Here is a 15792-nt window from a genome sequence, read left to right as displayed (position 1 = left end):
AAGACTGACTTTAACCTGAAACTATACTGTAGATGCAATCTAATGACGGAATTGTGTGTTTTGTGCTATATTTTTGTTATATTTTGAAAAACTGTTGTACAGTGAATTATTTAAAAAAAAAATTTAAATCCAGACTACCCGTAATTTATTTTCATTAATTCCAATAAAGATTGAAATGTTGTTAAACGGTATTTTCCCTTCGAAAAACTGAAATATAATGGTCGCGTTCGTCGTGCGCGCTCCCGCTTGTGTCATGTGGTGCTCGCGGGGAGGCAGAACGAGCATTACTCGGTTGTATTGGTCACGTGGCTCAGTTAGCCAATAGGAACGCTTTCTTCGGGCGCGCGCAACTTGATTCAGGAAATACCCATTTTATTTTCATGTTGCGATTTCGAGCTAGCGAGAAAAGTGTTCAGAAATAAAAATACAACAAAAACGTATACGTTGCTTGGTTACTAAGGAACACAATTCAGCTGAAAATGTTCGCCGGTCCCGAGTCTACACACGTGTCGTCGCTTGGGACGAGTGATAGTTTGCATCCACAGGGTAAGAATATTAAGTCTAATAACTTAGGTTAACGTTAGCTGCTGCTCTTACTCCTAATTTACTCTGATGAAATGCACATATCGTGGCTTGAAACCTTATTTATTCAAAAGTAAAAATGAATTAACGCCGTGCTTCCGTATTGTTTATTCATATCCTAAAACCAAAATAACATGATGAGTTAAATAGTTAAATGCGAGAGTAGTCTGCATTAATGTGAGTGAAGCTATTACGTTTGAAGTATTTACTTGACGTTGGGTTACTGTACTGTTGTGAATCTCTGCCTCTGATACGCCGTAGGCATTGATAACAAGTGTACTTTATGTACTGTCCTCCCATCCAGTTCTCGCCTCCTTCCCCCTGTGTGACCTTACGGAGGAGGATCTGACCCAGAACCCTCAGTTCTGTAAACTCCTCGTCACCCTGGCACAGCATGTGGACAAAAATGGACTCACTGTCCCGCTGAAGGCAGAGCTAGAAAAGGTATGGGCAGGCACTGGGACAAAACCTTCATCAATGTTACCTTCCACATCTGCTGACATACAAGCTCCTTGCTTTGCAAGAGGCAGTATTACATGATTCAATAACATAAAGCTAAGTGGACCAAACAGCTCTATCTTTGTCACTTCATGAAGAGAAGTTATTCATACCTAATTACACAGTCAGTGTTCTATAACCTGCCGACCTCTACTGGTAACCACTAAGAATTGCAATCTCAGAGATGGAACCTGTTTCCTGCTGCTCGGCCTGGTATGTTAGTGCACACACACACACACACACACACACACATAAGACCTGACAGATGTTTTATTCCAGGCTGAGAAGAAGCTGCAGAGCCAGAGGCGTCACTGGCTGTCCTCTGAGAGCCTGCACAAAGGGCTGCAGGAGATGATCCAGGACCACTGTATCAGGAAGCACCATACCACTGTCCCCCCTGATCAGAACATGGTATAATCACATAATTATACACACAAATTCACTTATTTCTGCTCCTTAAACGTATAATACAGTATGTAGCCACATTGTCGGTTGCTGTTTATAAACTAAGAGAGACACTTTCAGTAGTGAAAAAGGCTCTCTATGTGTCCGTGTCAGGCCTGTGAGGTCTATGAGTTCGGGACGTCGAGAGTTGACAATGCAGCGCTGTTTGATCACACCCTGCTTATTGGCTGGGGAAACCCAAATGCTCTTGGCTGACACCCAGAAGAGTCCCGAACACAGCAAAACAAGAAGAAAAGATCAAACACTGGCAGAAGGCAGAGTCTCTGCAGATTCAGATATCGCCACACACTTCTAGTAGGTCAGAAGTGATGATTTAAAGAGATTCTTTTTGTATCAGTCTATACATTGTTTTTTTTTAAAGGAAATGTTTCATATCATACCTTTAAACCTGCACTGGACAACTCACTCTGCACACAAGCTCGGAAAATCCAGAAATCTGCCATGTAATATTTAACTTTTCAAGCTGTATATTTGTGTTTACCAAAGTGAAAAAATGGTGTGTGTGTGTGTGTGTGTGTGTGTGTGTGTGTGTGTGTGTGTGTGTGTGTGTGTGTGTGTGTGTGTGTGTGTGTGTGTGTGTGTGTGTGTGTGTGTGTGTGTGTGTGTGTGTGTGTGTGTGTAGTTCTTTGAGACACTGGAAAAGTGTCTGCTGGTAGCACAGTGTATCAGACAGCTGGATCCCAGTAGCACGACCAACCAGGACCAGCCCTCTGTTCTAGGTCTGAACCCCCAACAGCTGGTGGAACTCATGCCATCAGAGAAGGTGAGTCCAAAATAACAGAATACTCACATTCAAGTGTTCTGTGATTTTGTACAGCATAAATGAAATGATGGTCGATACAAAGTGTGATACCAAAGCCGAAGACAGTAACAAATATAGCTTGTTGACCAACTATACTGTGTTTATCGTCACCAGAATGTTCAAAGAATGAAACCGGCTCTTCCCAGAGAGTTGGAGAAACATCTGAAGAAGAAATGTTTGAGCCTCCTCTCTTATTATCAACCTGAATGGGGTACATTCTAGAAACGTACTTCTCTGTCCCTACCAGTATATCTTCTCATTCACGTCCACTACCTTTTATATCACTTCATCGTTCTGCATTGACGTGATGAACAGGATGTTGTTTTGCCATCTCCTCTAGAGAATGAGAGTGAAGGTCTGAAGAACAGCAAGGTGTCTCATCTGTCAGCCCAGCTGGACAAAGAGAAGAAAAGAGCAGAGAGTCTGAAGGAAAGCTGCCGGGAAAACGCAGTTCTCCTACAAAGACAGACTCAGCTCTACCTTTCTGTAAGGCTTTTTCAAGTTTTGCAGTTTCACTCAATTGTTTTAATAAAATATTTAACAATGTTAATGTAGATACAAGGTATAAATGTGTTATAGTTAGATTTCAGTCTTTTTTTCTTCTTATTGACTTTTCTCCAGGAACTCCTTAAGTGTATTCAGCTTCTTCAGTCTCTCATCCTGGACAACAGGCTGAGCGTCCAGACAGATTTGGACCGGAAGAAGTTGGAGTACTTTGAGGGAAAATGTGAATTAGTTTTACAGAAGATCAAGTGAGGAATTTTCAATCCTTTGTATGCTTGTATGCTATGAGCGTCTTCATATTGCATTGTATTTACTGTACTTATACCTAAAGACATACTCAGAGAATTAACCCCAAATCTTTGATCATCCGTGTTAAATTAATTTAATTTTTCTTTGTTTTTCTACTTCCTTCAAAGGACTGAGATGGTTGAAATTCAGCTGGACACCTACACTGTGGACTCAATATCTGCTCATAGAAAAATACGGTAAGATACTTTTTGTCCTTCCAAATTCTAACTTTTGTCATGCATTCCTTTATTATACATATCACTCCACTGCACTTTCTCAAAGGCAACACATTGATAGCAGTTGAGGGTTTTCTACATGTGTTTTGTTGAACTGCTCTTTTTTTATTTGAACTGTAGCTTACTGATATCAATCTTTCGGAAAAGTTATTATAAAAAATACATTCTGGCTGAAAAAAACCTTGAAAAAAACAGTCTTTTGTTGTTGTGTCCCAATTTCAGAGAGAAGCTGGAGTCTGAGCGGAAGGCCTGTCAGGTGGAGAAGCAGTCTGTTGAGTTAAAACTGGCTTCTTTTGAGATCTTGGGCAAAGAGTTTGAGGCCTTGGCAGAGGAGTACTGCAGATTACGACAGGAGATAGAAATGAATAACTGGGCTCTGAAGGAGTTCACTCAGTGCAACGACAAGTGAAGATGATATCTGAAGCTTGGAAAACAGTCAGCCGTTCCCTTTTCATTGTGCGTCATGAATCATAACGACATTCTTTTAAAACTATCGTTATTGGGCTAACTAAAGGCTCTCATTACAACTATTAACTTAATGCTCTTTGTTAACTTTCAGATTCATTCAGTTCTCTTAAAATACCCAAGCATATTCTGTGCATCACCATGGTAATCAGCATTCTTGTTGTCTTTGTTTCTTCGTGAACCCATTTAGAGTTCAAGATGTTTAGTATTCATTACTCTTTTAATAAGATGCGGCTCTGCATGGTCACTTTTGATTGCTTTTTGTCTTCCTTTGTATGTTGTGATATAAGTTGGGAATAAAGTCAAATAATACATTGATGTCAGTAGGAGTCTGAATCAAGTAATATGTACACTAGACGGGTTCAAACATGTGCAGCATCCTTTAAGACGTGATGGGAGTCATGCAAGAGCAGAACACAATCCTATCTTTTGGTGTTTATTGGTACACATGTTATAGCCATACTTGAGTGAGTGTTATGATGCTGCTAACATGTCCTTTATTACACCCAATGCCATATAAATAATCCTTAAAGTATATTAGTACAACTGTCAGTCCTGCCTCGTGTTCAGTCTACTTCCATGGGATTTCCAGTGTGTTCATCAATACACTTGAGGAATTAAGGAAGCTATTCAAATGAATTAAAGTTTAAACCTGTTGCCTTACCGGAATTTTGATGACAATAAATAGTTGTGAGAAAATTCTCAGGTAAGTGTCATTTTTCCACAGTTTTCACCTTAAACACAAGATGGCAGTATACTTCCAACTTTAGACAGGTAATGCCGTATTTCCCACTCTGAGCAGACGCCCTTGTTGCTTTTCTGTTGTTTTATTTATACAACAAACAACCTTTAAAATATAAAACAATTATAATAGCACGGACTGAAGCACTCGAGACACAGGAAATATGTGTTATTTAGCAAGTTGTACAATGTGTACAATTATTTATAATTCTGTTAAATAAGGTGACTTCATTCACGCGCCTTCACGTGACACATAAACGACTAATACGGTTCGGATTTTCTTTTCTTGTCACTGACTTATTAATTTTAACCATATATTTATTCATTCTCACAGCACATAATAATGAATTTGGTTTAATATCTCGATATCGGTAAAGATTTGTCTGACACGTTGTTCAGTTTAATGCCAACATCATCTTTGGCTATGACCGCTCCCCTGGGGGAAACGGAAGTAGGTGAGAGTGAAGCATCTCGCTCTGTTAAACCCTCTTTGGTCTCCTCTCATCAGCAGCACCAACAGCCCCGCCTCGCGACGCGACGCCAGCCGCTGGCTGGTTCACCTCCAACCAGCACAATCCACATCTGGCTGTCACACAGTGCTGCCGCTCCGTCCGCTGCCGCGGCATGCTCATAGTCACACCGGGACATACCGAGAGGATTTTAAACCGTGGGGCACAATGTCTGAGGTGCGGAAATTCACAAAGAGATTAAGCAAACCCGGGACGGCCGCGGAAGTCAGGCAGAGCGTGTCGGAGGCTGTGAAGACCTCCGTGGACCTTGTGGTGAGCAGAGCTTCAATGCTGTCTGTGGACCGGGGCCGGTCATTTTAGCGCGCGCGGATAATGTAACTAACTGGTTAGCCTGCTAACTCACCTCGTCACAGCGTTTCAGTTTGTCACAGTCATTCATTGCTGCGGTTCATTTTATCTCCACGCTCTTCAGACTTGTTCATTTTTGTCTCTCCAGTTTTCGTTTAGTCCCACCAGCCCGTCACGTTAACGGTTAACCCATCGCTACCGCAACGTTATGCCTCTGAAGCAGTTCCACAGCGTTACCGGCGCCGATAAAACTCCCTTTATGTTGGCTGGGGTTTCTAGACTGGTGGCATCGCAAAATGCTATGACATTGTCGCAGGAACACATGGTTTTTCAGTCATGTGCGGCTCCTTTTGTGTGCTGGCGGACGAGGAGCGCTGCCAATTGGACAGCTGCAGCATGGTTTCCCCGTCCTTGCCTTGGAGCAGAATGTGTGTGTGTGTGTGTGTGTGTGTGTGTGTGTGTGTGTGTGTGTGTGTGTGTGTGAGCCTCTGTGTTTCTGCCGGAAATGGTCACATTGTGCGAAAGAAGGCACTTCATTCACGTCCCTATAATTGATGTCTAATGACGTGCGAATCAAAGTGTTTCTGAATGGGTTATTTCCAGTGCTGGTGGCTGAAACACTGCAGTAATGAGGGTTCAGGCTGGTTTGAGATTAACAGAATTGAGGATCCTGCTGATACAGCATGTGTGTGATTTATTTTTTTTGTGCGTGACATTTGTGTTGAATGTCAGTGGAAGAATGACTTGTTTTTGTTGTAACTGAAACCATCTGGTAACTCCCCCCACCTTCTAGTTGGTAAAATACAGTCTGACATGGTTGACTGTGAGAGTGGAGCTGGATATGTTTCCCTCCAAGAGATAAACTATTGTTGCTTTGGTCTTATGATCATCTTGAGGAGTGTGAGAGGTCACCAGCGTATTAATCATGTGATGAGGTTTTGATTTCTGCAAACAGAGGTGGGAGTGTGAGGTATGTTTGTAGCCACGTGTGACGTGATGTGTGTTCAGTTTTTTTGTCTTAGAGTTTTATGGAATAAATGGTTGTCTGGGTAACTGAGAACAAAAGTTTTTTTGTGCGTGGGGATTCCCTCAGGCGGGCTGTGACCACGCATCTCTGTAAAGTCGGTCCCAGCCTGTGATCATAGATGTTCCAGGGATGTTCCTGGTTTGACATGTTTCAAAGCAGAACGTCGAATAACACTTTATAAAAAGAAATGGCAGAGACAAGGACGTGGAAAAAATGTAATTACTGGTCTTCATGGAAAGAGTGCTGTTGAGAAATTGTTACCAAGTACATATCTGTGTCTGTGTTAAGTGGTATTTTACATTAAACTGCTTGGGAGCCAGTGGACTGTAATTGTCAGCCTGATAATTGGAAGAGATCATAGCTTTTACAAAAGGTAAAAAAAAGTGGAGGGGCCGCTTTCCACACCGGACAGACGAAACTAATACCATCTCGTCTTGATTGCAGCATTGCATCGCAGAAATTGCTGCAACAGTGCCGTCATTGATGCCATTAGTTCCATATGTGCTCTAACTTTGAGTTAAAATATCTGCTGTGAAGTGCTCTGATGCCAACAAGACTGTCATTTAGTCACTATGTCACCCTCTGTGGATTAAATATTGGGGAAAAAAATGAAAAAATGAGGCCATATAAATATGTGTTCCACTGAGTCCGCTTGGCATTTGTCTACAAGCCTCGCTGGCAGTGAAACGTTAAAATCCTGATGGTCGAGGCTATAACATCCATTATAATTGCGTAAAAGCAATGCTTTTTTTCTTGTTTTATTAAAAGTTTTGGGGATTTTTGGCTGAATAAAGAGAGAGTAATATGAAAGAGGCTCCTTTCTTCCCTTGAATGAGCTGATGTGTGTCTGTATGGTCATATACACAGATTGGAGCACTTAGTAGGGTCAGCTGTGGGACAGTGGAGCTGCTTCATGTGGCTTTCATGTCAGTGTGTGTGTGTGTGTGTGTGTGTGTGTGCTCATCCATTGTGTTTAAGTGTAAGATTCCTCAGCCAACGTGATAATATCCACCTGGTTGCGTTGGAGTCGTGAGTGCCTTACATCTGCTAAACTGTAATGGGACACAGACATCTGGAAATGCACGCTTGCCAACATCATCATCGTCTTCATCATCGTCGTCATGCTTTGTACTCAGTGATTGGTGTTTGAGTGTTCTCCAGCCTGATGGCTCAGAGGAGAACGTACTTCAGCATCTCTGTGTTTCTCAATCAGTGAGGCTTCAGCTGTCTGATTCCTTAGATCCTTAACTCCTTCTCTCTTTTTTTTTGCTTCCTTACTTCCTTTCTCTCACTCTCTCTCTCTGTAACGTGATCAGTGTTGCAGTCGAGCCACCGTGCGCTGCAGGTTGGTTGCCTATGACTTTCAAGAGCTGCGGTTCACTTGGTTGCACATGACAGGAAGCAGAGCTGCTGCTTCTGGGGCAGGGCACCGCCATGTGTAATGCTTTCAACAGACTTGTAGGTTTTGTGTTTTACTGCCGCTCAGGTTGCTGCTTGTCCACTGAGTGCAAATACTTAATAGTATCGGGGTTAGGACGTTTTCATTTAGATGAGAGGTTTGAAAAAAAATGCTAAACGCAGGTTTCATGCGGACAACCGAGAAAAGTCAGGGTCTGGTGGAAAAATCTGCAGAGAACACGTATTTGTAACCAGCTTATATCGCAGGCCAAAGTATTGGTTAGAGAACACTGAAAGGGAGAACTTTCTTTCCTTTATTGGCTCCTGCATAAATACCAGGAAATTCAAGGCGATTTTAACCCCTTAAACCTCACTGAAACCATACGCTTTATAGCCAAATAGTGTTCAAAACCACAGAGCTGTATTTTCAAATTCTAGTGGAGATCCAAAACGTCCAAAGATGCCAAACTTGTCAGGCTTAAATCTCAGGAAATGTGGAGTCTTGGGTTGGAACATGTGACTCAGTGTAAACATCTTATAGCCTCATTAAGGAGTTGGAACAAGCGGATAGACAATGTGTAATACAGTCAGACAGTGTGGAATTATATTGTGTTTCCACCTTTTTAAAGCCTCTGAAAAAACCCAGATAACTGTGCTTTCATGTAGGTCCCTGTTGTGACCAGCTCGGCTTTTGAGTGTTCAAATCAAATCAAATCAAACTTTATTTATATGGCACTTTTCATACTTTAAAGTAGCACAAAGTGCCTCACAGAAAATAAAAGTGAACAAAACAAAAACGAAAAAAGATAGTGTTGTGAGAGGATGATTGAAAAGGGGCTTTTAGGGGGAAGAAGGGGAAGACTGTTTCAGAGCGTGCTATCCAGAATGACTAACTATCTGCACATAAACATGCTAGTGATAGTTTTAGAAGGAAGGCAGTAGATGGGAGGAGACAACAGCAAGCAGAAGGGGGGGGGGGAAAGCAGCCAAGCTTCTGTATAACTTTATCACCACTCCAGCATGGTACAGTTACAAAACAAACGGCTCTCAGCCGCACGACTCTTAAATGGAAATATTACAAGGTGGAAAATGACTCCATCATACTCCCCCGTCATCCTCAGAGTGCTTCTCCCCACTGTGCTCCTTCACTAGCATGTCGGCTGCCCTCAGCCTCTGGGGCAGTGGCTCAGCATTGTGGCACAGAAGCTGATCCATGCCGTCCCATTTCCTCTGCAACTGGCCTGGTGTCGCTCAGCGAAGGCTTATTGGCTAAGCTATTCATCACCATCTTCACTGCTTAGCTTGAGCTTAAAGTGGCACTTTTTGTTTGGAATTAATTCCGAATCTTTCCAAGTGGGTTTATGCTTGTGATCGCATCTTGACCTAGTTGTGAAAGGCTATGGTTTTAGCCCGTATGGCCCCTTTAAGACGTAATACAAGAGAGGCTGATTTCATATTACCCACTTCTTCATGAAACTCAAAACAGGAAGCTATGATGTTTACCAGAACTGCCATTTGGCATGTGATCTGTGTCATTGTTGGATATGCCTCAGGGAAGCACATGCACTTGATCTGACAGCTCATCAAGTGAAATATCATTATTTGTCCGTGCCACTGTCGTCTCACCTTCTTCTGCCCCGTCTGTCTTTGCCTGTGTGTTTGTTGTCTTCTCTTTCGTCATCTTGTGGCTTTTTTTTTTCTCATCGACCCACCGCTCTCTGAGCAACTGTTTCCCTGCTGTGACAGTCATCTCAACTTGTGCGGTTGTTTCCCTTTTTTTTTTTTTTTTTTGCGGCTCTGCTTTTGCATGGGTGGTGAAAAGTCCCGGGGGTGAGCCCTCGTTAACTGCTTTCAACTAGCAAGGGAATGTGGAGCTCACCAGAGCCAGAGTAATGGGGGGAAAATGATCAGAACATAAAAATAAATAGTTTATTTGAAGTTCCATGTATTTGTGTTGTGTCCATCTCCCCCTTTCAGGAGCAGCCAAAGATTATTGAACCACTGGACTATGAAACGGTGGTGTTTCAGAGAAAGGCCCAGATCCACAGTGACCCCCACCGAGACCTGCTGCTCTGCCCTTTCGATGACGTCTCGGTGAGTCCCCTCACCATTTCCTGCTCTGTCCCCGGGTTCTGGCCTTTATCCCTTGAATCCGAAATCAGCTGGCGTTTTTCTTGTAAACCATCGGAGCCAAACGGGAACAAAAAGCTGTTTCCCATCATTAATCAGTGTTCATCCCCAACGCACCAGGTTCAGCTATTTACAGATGAGTCCAAGGGGGCTGACCAGCTCAACACAGTGCAGCCAGGCTGTACTTACTGCTTCAAACATGTGGTTTTGTTTAGAGGCACGTCTTGCTCCGTGTCTAATTTGTTGACACTCATCTGTTTCTCTGTATCTGTGCCTTCTGTTTCCTCCCAGTCACGTTATCTTTGCTCGTTTTTGCAGCTTTGTACTGAGTTTGATGGTCATTCTAACGTTTGCGTCTGTGAACACAGGAGTCCCAGATCTCCCGGCAGAGGAGGACGGTCGTCCCCTCGGTGCCTCAGAACGCTGAGCGGGAGGCCAGGAGCCTGTTTGCCAAAGAGGTACTGTAACCCTGCAGTCGCATGAGTGGGACTTGGCTTCACTTAGCAGTAGTCTAAAAATAAATATTGAGGTTTCGGAGGGAAGAAAAAAATGTCGGTATTCATAGTTGATGTTAAATCTTCTCAGTAATATGACTTTTATTCCTTTTAATAATCAGATTCTGCTCAATAAAAAGCAGACATAAATTGGAATGAATAAAATACGAAACTTATATATTGATGGTGATTTCTTGATTACTTCAAACCAGCCTGACATTCAGCCCATACACATTCAGCCTATAGTGGTCTCTTGAAGCTCATAAAGAAACACAGAATGCACAGGCCAGTAGTAAACACTGCTGTACTACTGATGATATATTGTATTAGCGATGAAAAACAGACTCTGCTGGCTTGACGTGGATATACTCTGCTGCTCTGCCAGACTCTCAGTTTGTTTTCCTCAGCCAGCTCCCATGACTATGATATAGCATGGAAACAACTGTCATATGGGTTGTTTAAACCGATCCAGGCATCGACTGAACAAAGATCCCTTCAGGCCGTTTCATTGAGAATTTCTGCCTTGCAGTTTCACACGGAGTAAAAAGGAATATGTACAATAAAAACCATCCAATACCACGTAAAAGTCCCAGTAGGGTTAAATAGGTCTGTCCTCCATGAGTCACACATAGAGGGAAGAACTGTGTGCTTGGGTTTGTCACTTAACCGCTATGGCATGCTTGTTATATTTGCGTATATCCGCTGCCCCTAATCCAGCTCTCTGTGTTGATCTGTTTGGCAGTGCATCAAGATGTACAACACCGACTGGCATGTCATCAACTACAAATATGAGGCTTACACTGGTGACTTCCGCATGTTGCCAAGGTAAGGAAGATATGGGGTTTGTACAAAACCACGTCAGAGCCTAATATGTGACATGTACAAGAGATTTACTCCGCTCGCTCACGTGGGTCTGCTGGATGACAGCATGCAACAAATCCCTGTTTCTGTGTATGAATGCAGCTCTGAGGCTGCAGCAGAAAAGAGGAAATACTGCAGAGAAATTGAAATAACCAGATTTACTTCTACATCACAGCCCAGATGTTTTGAATTCATATGTAAACGGTGATAAAGCTTCCTTAGGAAATTCTGTTTTATGACTGTACACTTGAACCACAAATTGAGGTGAAAGAGACAAATGCGTTCCCCATTTCCCCAATATCCTAAAAATCCCTGAGATTTGTTTCACGCTTTACAAAGAGGGAAGACGTAGAGAGATGGCGGCCCTCACCACAGGGCCTTTAAGGAGAGTAGGGGGGAGCTGATTTATTGAAGACTGCTGACCCTCACTCACTGTCTTTTTAAAGCAAAGGCCTGAAGACGGACAAGCTGCCAGCTCATGTGTTCGAGGTCGATGAAGACGCCAAAGACGAGGTGAGTAGCGGGGCCTCAGACATCGATCACTGCAGCGATGATGAGCGGTCTGCTATTGACTCGCTGCTGAGACCTTCATGGACAGATTGCACCGATGCATACATGCACAGCTTTTAGTGATGTGCTGTAAAGCCTGCTCAGAAATTGCAAGGATCCCTTTAATCTTTTTGAATCACGGCGATAAGGCAGAAATTTGGCTGCATATTCTGAAAATATGAGCAGCCCTGGCCAGCGACATGGACAGGCATTGAACCGGTAATTGTGTTGGAAGAATCCAGCAGCATGACCCCCCTGAGAGTGCGGGGCGGTGATACCAGTAGCCTTATATGTCCCAGAAATAGCTCTCATCGATCCTCCTTCCCCTACAGATAGATACATTTAAACAGGGAACGGGTCTAATTGAAGGAAATAAATGCTGCTGCTGCTGCTGCTGCTGCCAGGATGGGAGGGAGGAGATGGCTGTATTACTTCTCGAAAGGGGCCATGCTTCTGTTGCATTATTGTTTCTGTCTGTGATGACTGGCAGAAAGAGAGTATATTTCAGAACAAAAAGGGGAAATCCACATGCACATAGTACTTATGATAAAGCAAAGAATCATTCTATTTTTCTTTCATATGTACTGTTTTCTTTTCTTTGGTGTATGCGTCCATGGGCCATAACAATAAGTCAGGAACTAGGTGTTCATGCTAAGTACATATGAGGTAGGGTGTGGTGTATATGCATGTCTGAGGGAAGTATGGACTTGAGCTAGCTGTGGGAGGAGAGCAGCCAGCCAATTAGATTACAGGACAGAGCTGGAGAGAATGGGGGAAGCGTGATGCTTGGTACTTCAGTGTGATTAAGCTCATCACAATCGTGCAAACACACATACACACCTCGACGCAGTGTCATGGTGTGTGTGTGTGTGTGTGTGTGTGTGTGTGTGTGTGTGTGTGTGTGTGTGTGTGTGTGTGTGTGTGTGTGTGTGTGTGTGTGTGTGTGTGTGTGTGTGTCTGTGTGTGTGTGTGTGAGAGTGTGAGAGAGTGTGTGTGTCTGTGTGTGTGTGTGTGTGAGAGTGTGAGAGAGTGTGTGTGTGTGTGTGTGTGTGTGTGAGAGTGTGAGAGTGTGTGTGTGTGTGTGTGTGTGTGTGTGTGTGTGTGTGTGTGTGTGTGTGTGTGTGTGTGTGTGTGTGTGTGTGTCACTCGCAGGCTTACATTAAGTGAATTAGCCCCCCTTTCACTGTGCTTTTCTCCAAGTGGCCAAATGCATTACTCCAGAGAATGTTTGGATATGAGATAGACCATTCCCTTGTGATGGATGTTTGTGTTTCTCTGGTAATGATGAACAGTCCCATGATAGTTCTGAGATGGAAAGGCTGCACTAACAGGACTAAGGTTTCAGTTATGAAGAACCCTTTATGGGAAACCGACGAAATTCTCCTGAGAATTTGATTTGGTCAGACCGTGTGTGATTAGACTTGATGGCAGGTTTTATGTTAATATACTGCAGAAAAAAGAATGATGTGTCATGCAGATATGGCACTGAATATTGTAAATGTGAGTAAATATGAGTGGGGTTGTATGATGTTTTGGTTCTTCTGTCAGGATACAGCATCGCTGTGCTCCCAGAGGGGAGGCATCATGAAGCAGGGCTGGCTTCAGAAAGCCAACATCAACAGCAGCCTGTCTGTCTCCATGAGGGTGAGTCACCAGCAGGCGTCCTGTCTGTTATTCATACGACACAACAGCAATAAATGAACAGCAAAGCATAGTGTTCACCACAGAGACGCTCTTCTTCGTGGCCTAAATCTAAACCAGTTAGCAGAGGAACTTAAATGTAGGCACAGTCACAAGAAGCCACATTTTAAACTGCATTTTTTTTCTGTTGTAAACTTGCTGTGAATTGCAGGTGTTCAAAAGGAGGTACTTCTACTTGTCTCAACTTCCTGACGGCTCCTACATCCTCAACTCCTACAAGGATGAGAAGAACTGCAAGGACACCAAAGGATCCATCTACCTGGACTCCTGCATAGACGTTGTTCAGGTATACAGCACTGGGGAAGTTTAGTCTCTTACCGGGGATAGTTTGAGTTATTTTGAACAGGTACTTATCCATAGTTAATGTATTATCTACAGTAGAGTCCATGCTGCAAGTTTAATTGAAATCCTTTCGGCGTGGCTCTGTACCCGCTGTGAGTTTTCAGTTCTTGGCAGAAGCTCTCATCCTCGTGAAAGTCAGTGTGTTTCCTTGACTCGTCACGCTCCAGGGGCTTTCAGTCCCTTTGATAGATTTTTAGGAAAGATTTGGCAGAAGATTTGGACTGGCGTGGGCAGAAAAGTCCCAATCTAGAAGATTATTAGGGGCTGCTGGTGTTGCCTCATGACACAAGCTGGTACCACATTCAGGTCTACACTTTCCGGAGAGGCTGCCGGGAAGCTTTCAGCTTGATGAACACATTGTGAACTTGATGAATGGGAGGAGTGAGGAGACTCATCCTGGCTAGTGGCTTGAATTCGGAGGCTTGTGGGGTATGATGTGTTTGACATGTAAATCATGTTTTGCACCCGAAAGACAGCAATGTTTATGTTACTTTCATAGAAAATGACCCAGTGTAGACAAAACCACCTTTTCTGTTTGAATCCATCTGAAGCATTGTGAATAACAAGTACACACATCTTTATAGAAGCACTTTCCACAAAATGTTTTGGACAGAAAAAGAACTATAAATTGGCTAAATGATTAACCTCCAGAGGAAATCCTGTTGCAGTGCCCCAAACTATAGCATTTCATGACCAGAATAGAGTACAATCTTATACCCATTGTTTGTGTTTTGTTTGAGGAAGAAGGTAGAACTAAAAGTATATAAAATCCAAAATGCTTCCACCCTTAGAGCCCTAAGATGCGCCGCAATGGCTTCGAGCTGAAGATGCAAGACCGCTACAGCCACTTTCTGGCTGCAGACAGCGAAGCAGAGATGGAGGAATGGGTGATCACACTGAAACAGGCTCTGCAGAGCACCACCGAGGCCAGCCAGGACAGGAGGAACGGTGCAGAGATACTGGACTGTTCCCTGGGTGAGTCATACCGTCCACCTGTAAACCAACATACTCACGCTTTACATACGTCTACATGGTCTTTCAGTCAACCTTTCTTCTTGAAACATTGCTGATTTGCCATCGTCCAGTCAACTTGATGATTAAAACAATAGTGAACAGTTCACACTGCATTCCTGGTCCGCTGTCTCAGCACGTTTCCCACCGCTGCTCTGCTCTACCTGCCAGCCACTCCCACCTCATCACCTGCACTCACCTGATGCACACAGCTGCTCTGTACTGTGTGATGCGTTTGGGTCCTGAACACACACGTCACAAATAGCATGTTTGTACATAAAATCGATAGCCAGGCTTTAAGTAATCCCTCCCGCTGGCAAATTACCCTAAAACTAAGCAGTCTGAGCCCTGTGTTATGACATTTTAATGGTTCCTATATTACAATGATACATAGGCGATACAAAAGGCTTATTTTATATATACACACATATATTTATTTATCTACTCTTTGTGCTGCCAGTAAAGCAATAGAAGCATCAGCTGTGCTGGTACACTTGAATCAAAGCTCAGGAATCAGCTGTTGTATTTGTTCTTCTCACTCTTTAGTTTCAATCCCTCTATCTATGTTTTTCTATGTCTTGCCAGCATCTGTGGGCCCATGTTTCCTTATATATTATTATAGCCTCTCTGCAGAATGTTCTAGTTAACCCAGTATGCCTAACTTGGTCAGAGATGCTGATAAGGGACAGGGAGGCCGTCCAGAAAGATGCAGGGGTACTTAGGGTTCGCTCAATCCATCATCGTTCACCTGGGAGTCAGCAGAATAGAGCCTCTTTTTAATTAGGCCAGTAGACTGTAAGATATTATATTAGCCAGACAGGAAACATAACACGTGGCCGTTAGGGAAACATTGTGTGAGCGTAGTGTGATTGGTTGTCAG

General features: G+C 43.3%; 2 protein-coding genes across 2 annotated transcripts in view; both read left to right on the top strand.

Annotated features, from left to right (window-relative positions):
• The first annotated feature begins 355 nt into the window (after positions 1–355).
• Positions 356–4237, top strand: haus4 (HAUS augmin-like complex, subunit 4). Its single transcript, XM_084002831.1, has 9 exons — positions 356–546; positions 887–1026; positions 1360–1491; positions 2168–2308; positions 2462–2558; positions 2688–2833; positions 2969–3099; positions 3268–3336; positions 3598–4237. Exons 1-9 carry the CDS (start codon positions 480–482, stop codon positions 3782–3784), a joined length of 1110 nt encoding a protein of 369 aa, XP_083858957.1. The 5' UTR covers positions 356–479; the 3' UTR covers positions 3785–4237.
• Positions 4238–5140: 903 nt separating this feature from the next.
• dock11 (dedicator of cytokinesis 11) overlaps positions 5141–15792 on the top strand; it is a 54992-nt gene continuing 44340 nt past the window's right edge. The window contains 8 exon segments of the mRNA XM_084003307.1: positions 5141–5363; positions 9802–9918; positions 10323–10412; positions 11191–11273; positions 11756–11822; positions 13407–13502; positions 13711–13845; positions 14693–14876. Of these exon segments, the coding sequence (XP_083859433.1) occupies positions 5259–5363; positions 9802–9918; positions 10323–10412; positions 11191–11273; positions 11756–11822; positions 13407–13502; positions 13711–13845; positions 14693–14876 (877 nt within the window). The 5' untranslated portion in view covers positions 5141–5258.

Source organism: Eutrigla gurnardus (genome assembly GCF_963514095.1).
Source record: "Eutrigla gurnardus genome assembly, chromosome: 23".
In the NCBI taxonomy this organism is placed as follows: domain Eukaryota; kingdom Metazoa; phylum Chordata; class Actinopteri; order Perciformes; family Triglidae; genus Eutrigla; species Eutrigla gurnardus.
The sequence above is the reverse complement of the archived record's forward strand: the minus strand, read 5'-3'. Positions and strand labels throughout refer to the sequence as shown.

Coding starts and splice junctions, on each gene's coding strand:
- haus4 (XM_084002831.1), top strand. CDS start 480: ATGTTCGCCGGTCCCGAGTCTACACACGTGTCGTCGCTTGGGACGAGT. Junction 1,027..1,359: donor TGAAGGCAGAGCTAGAAAAG/GTATGGGCAGGC, acceptor GTTTTATTCCAG/GCTGAGAAGAAGCTGCAGAG. Junction 3,337..3,597: donor TCTGCTCATAGAAAAATACG/GTAAGATACTTT, acceptor TCCCAATTTCAG/AGAGAAGCTGGAGTCTGAGC.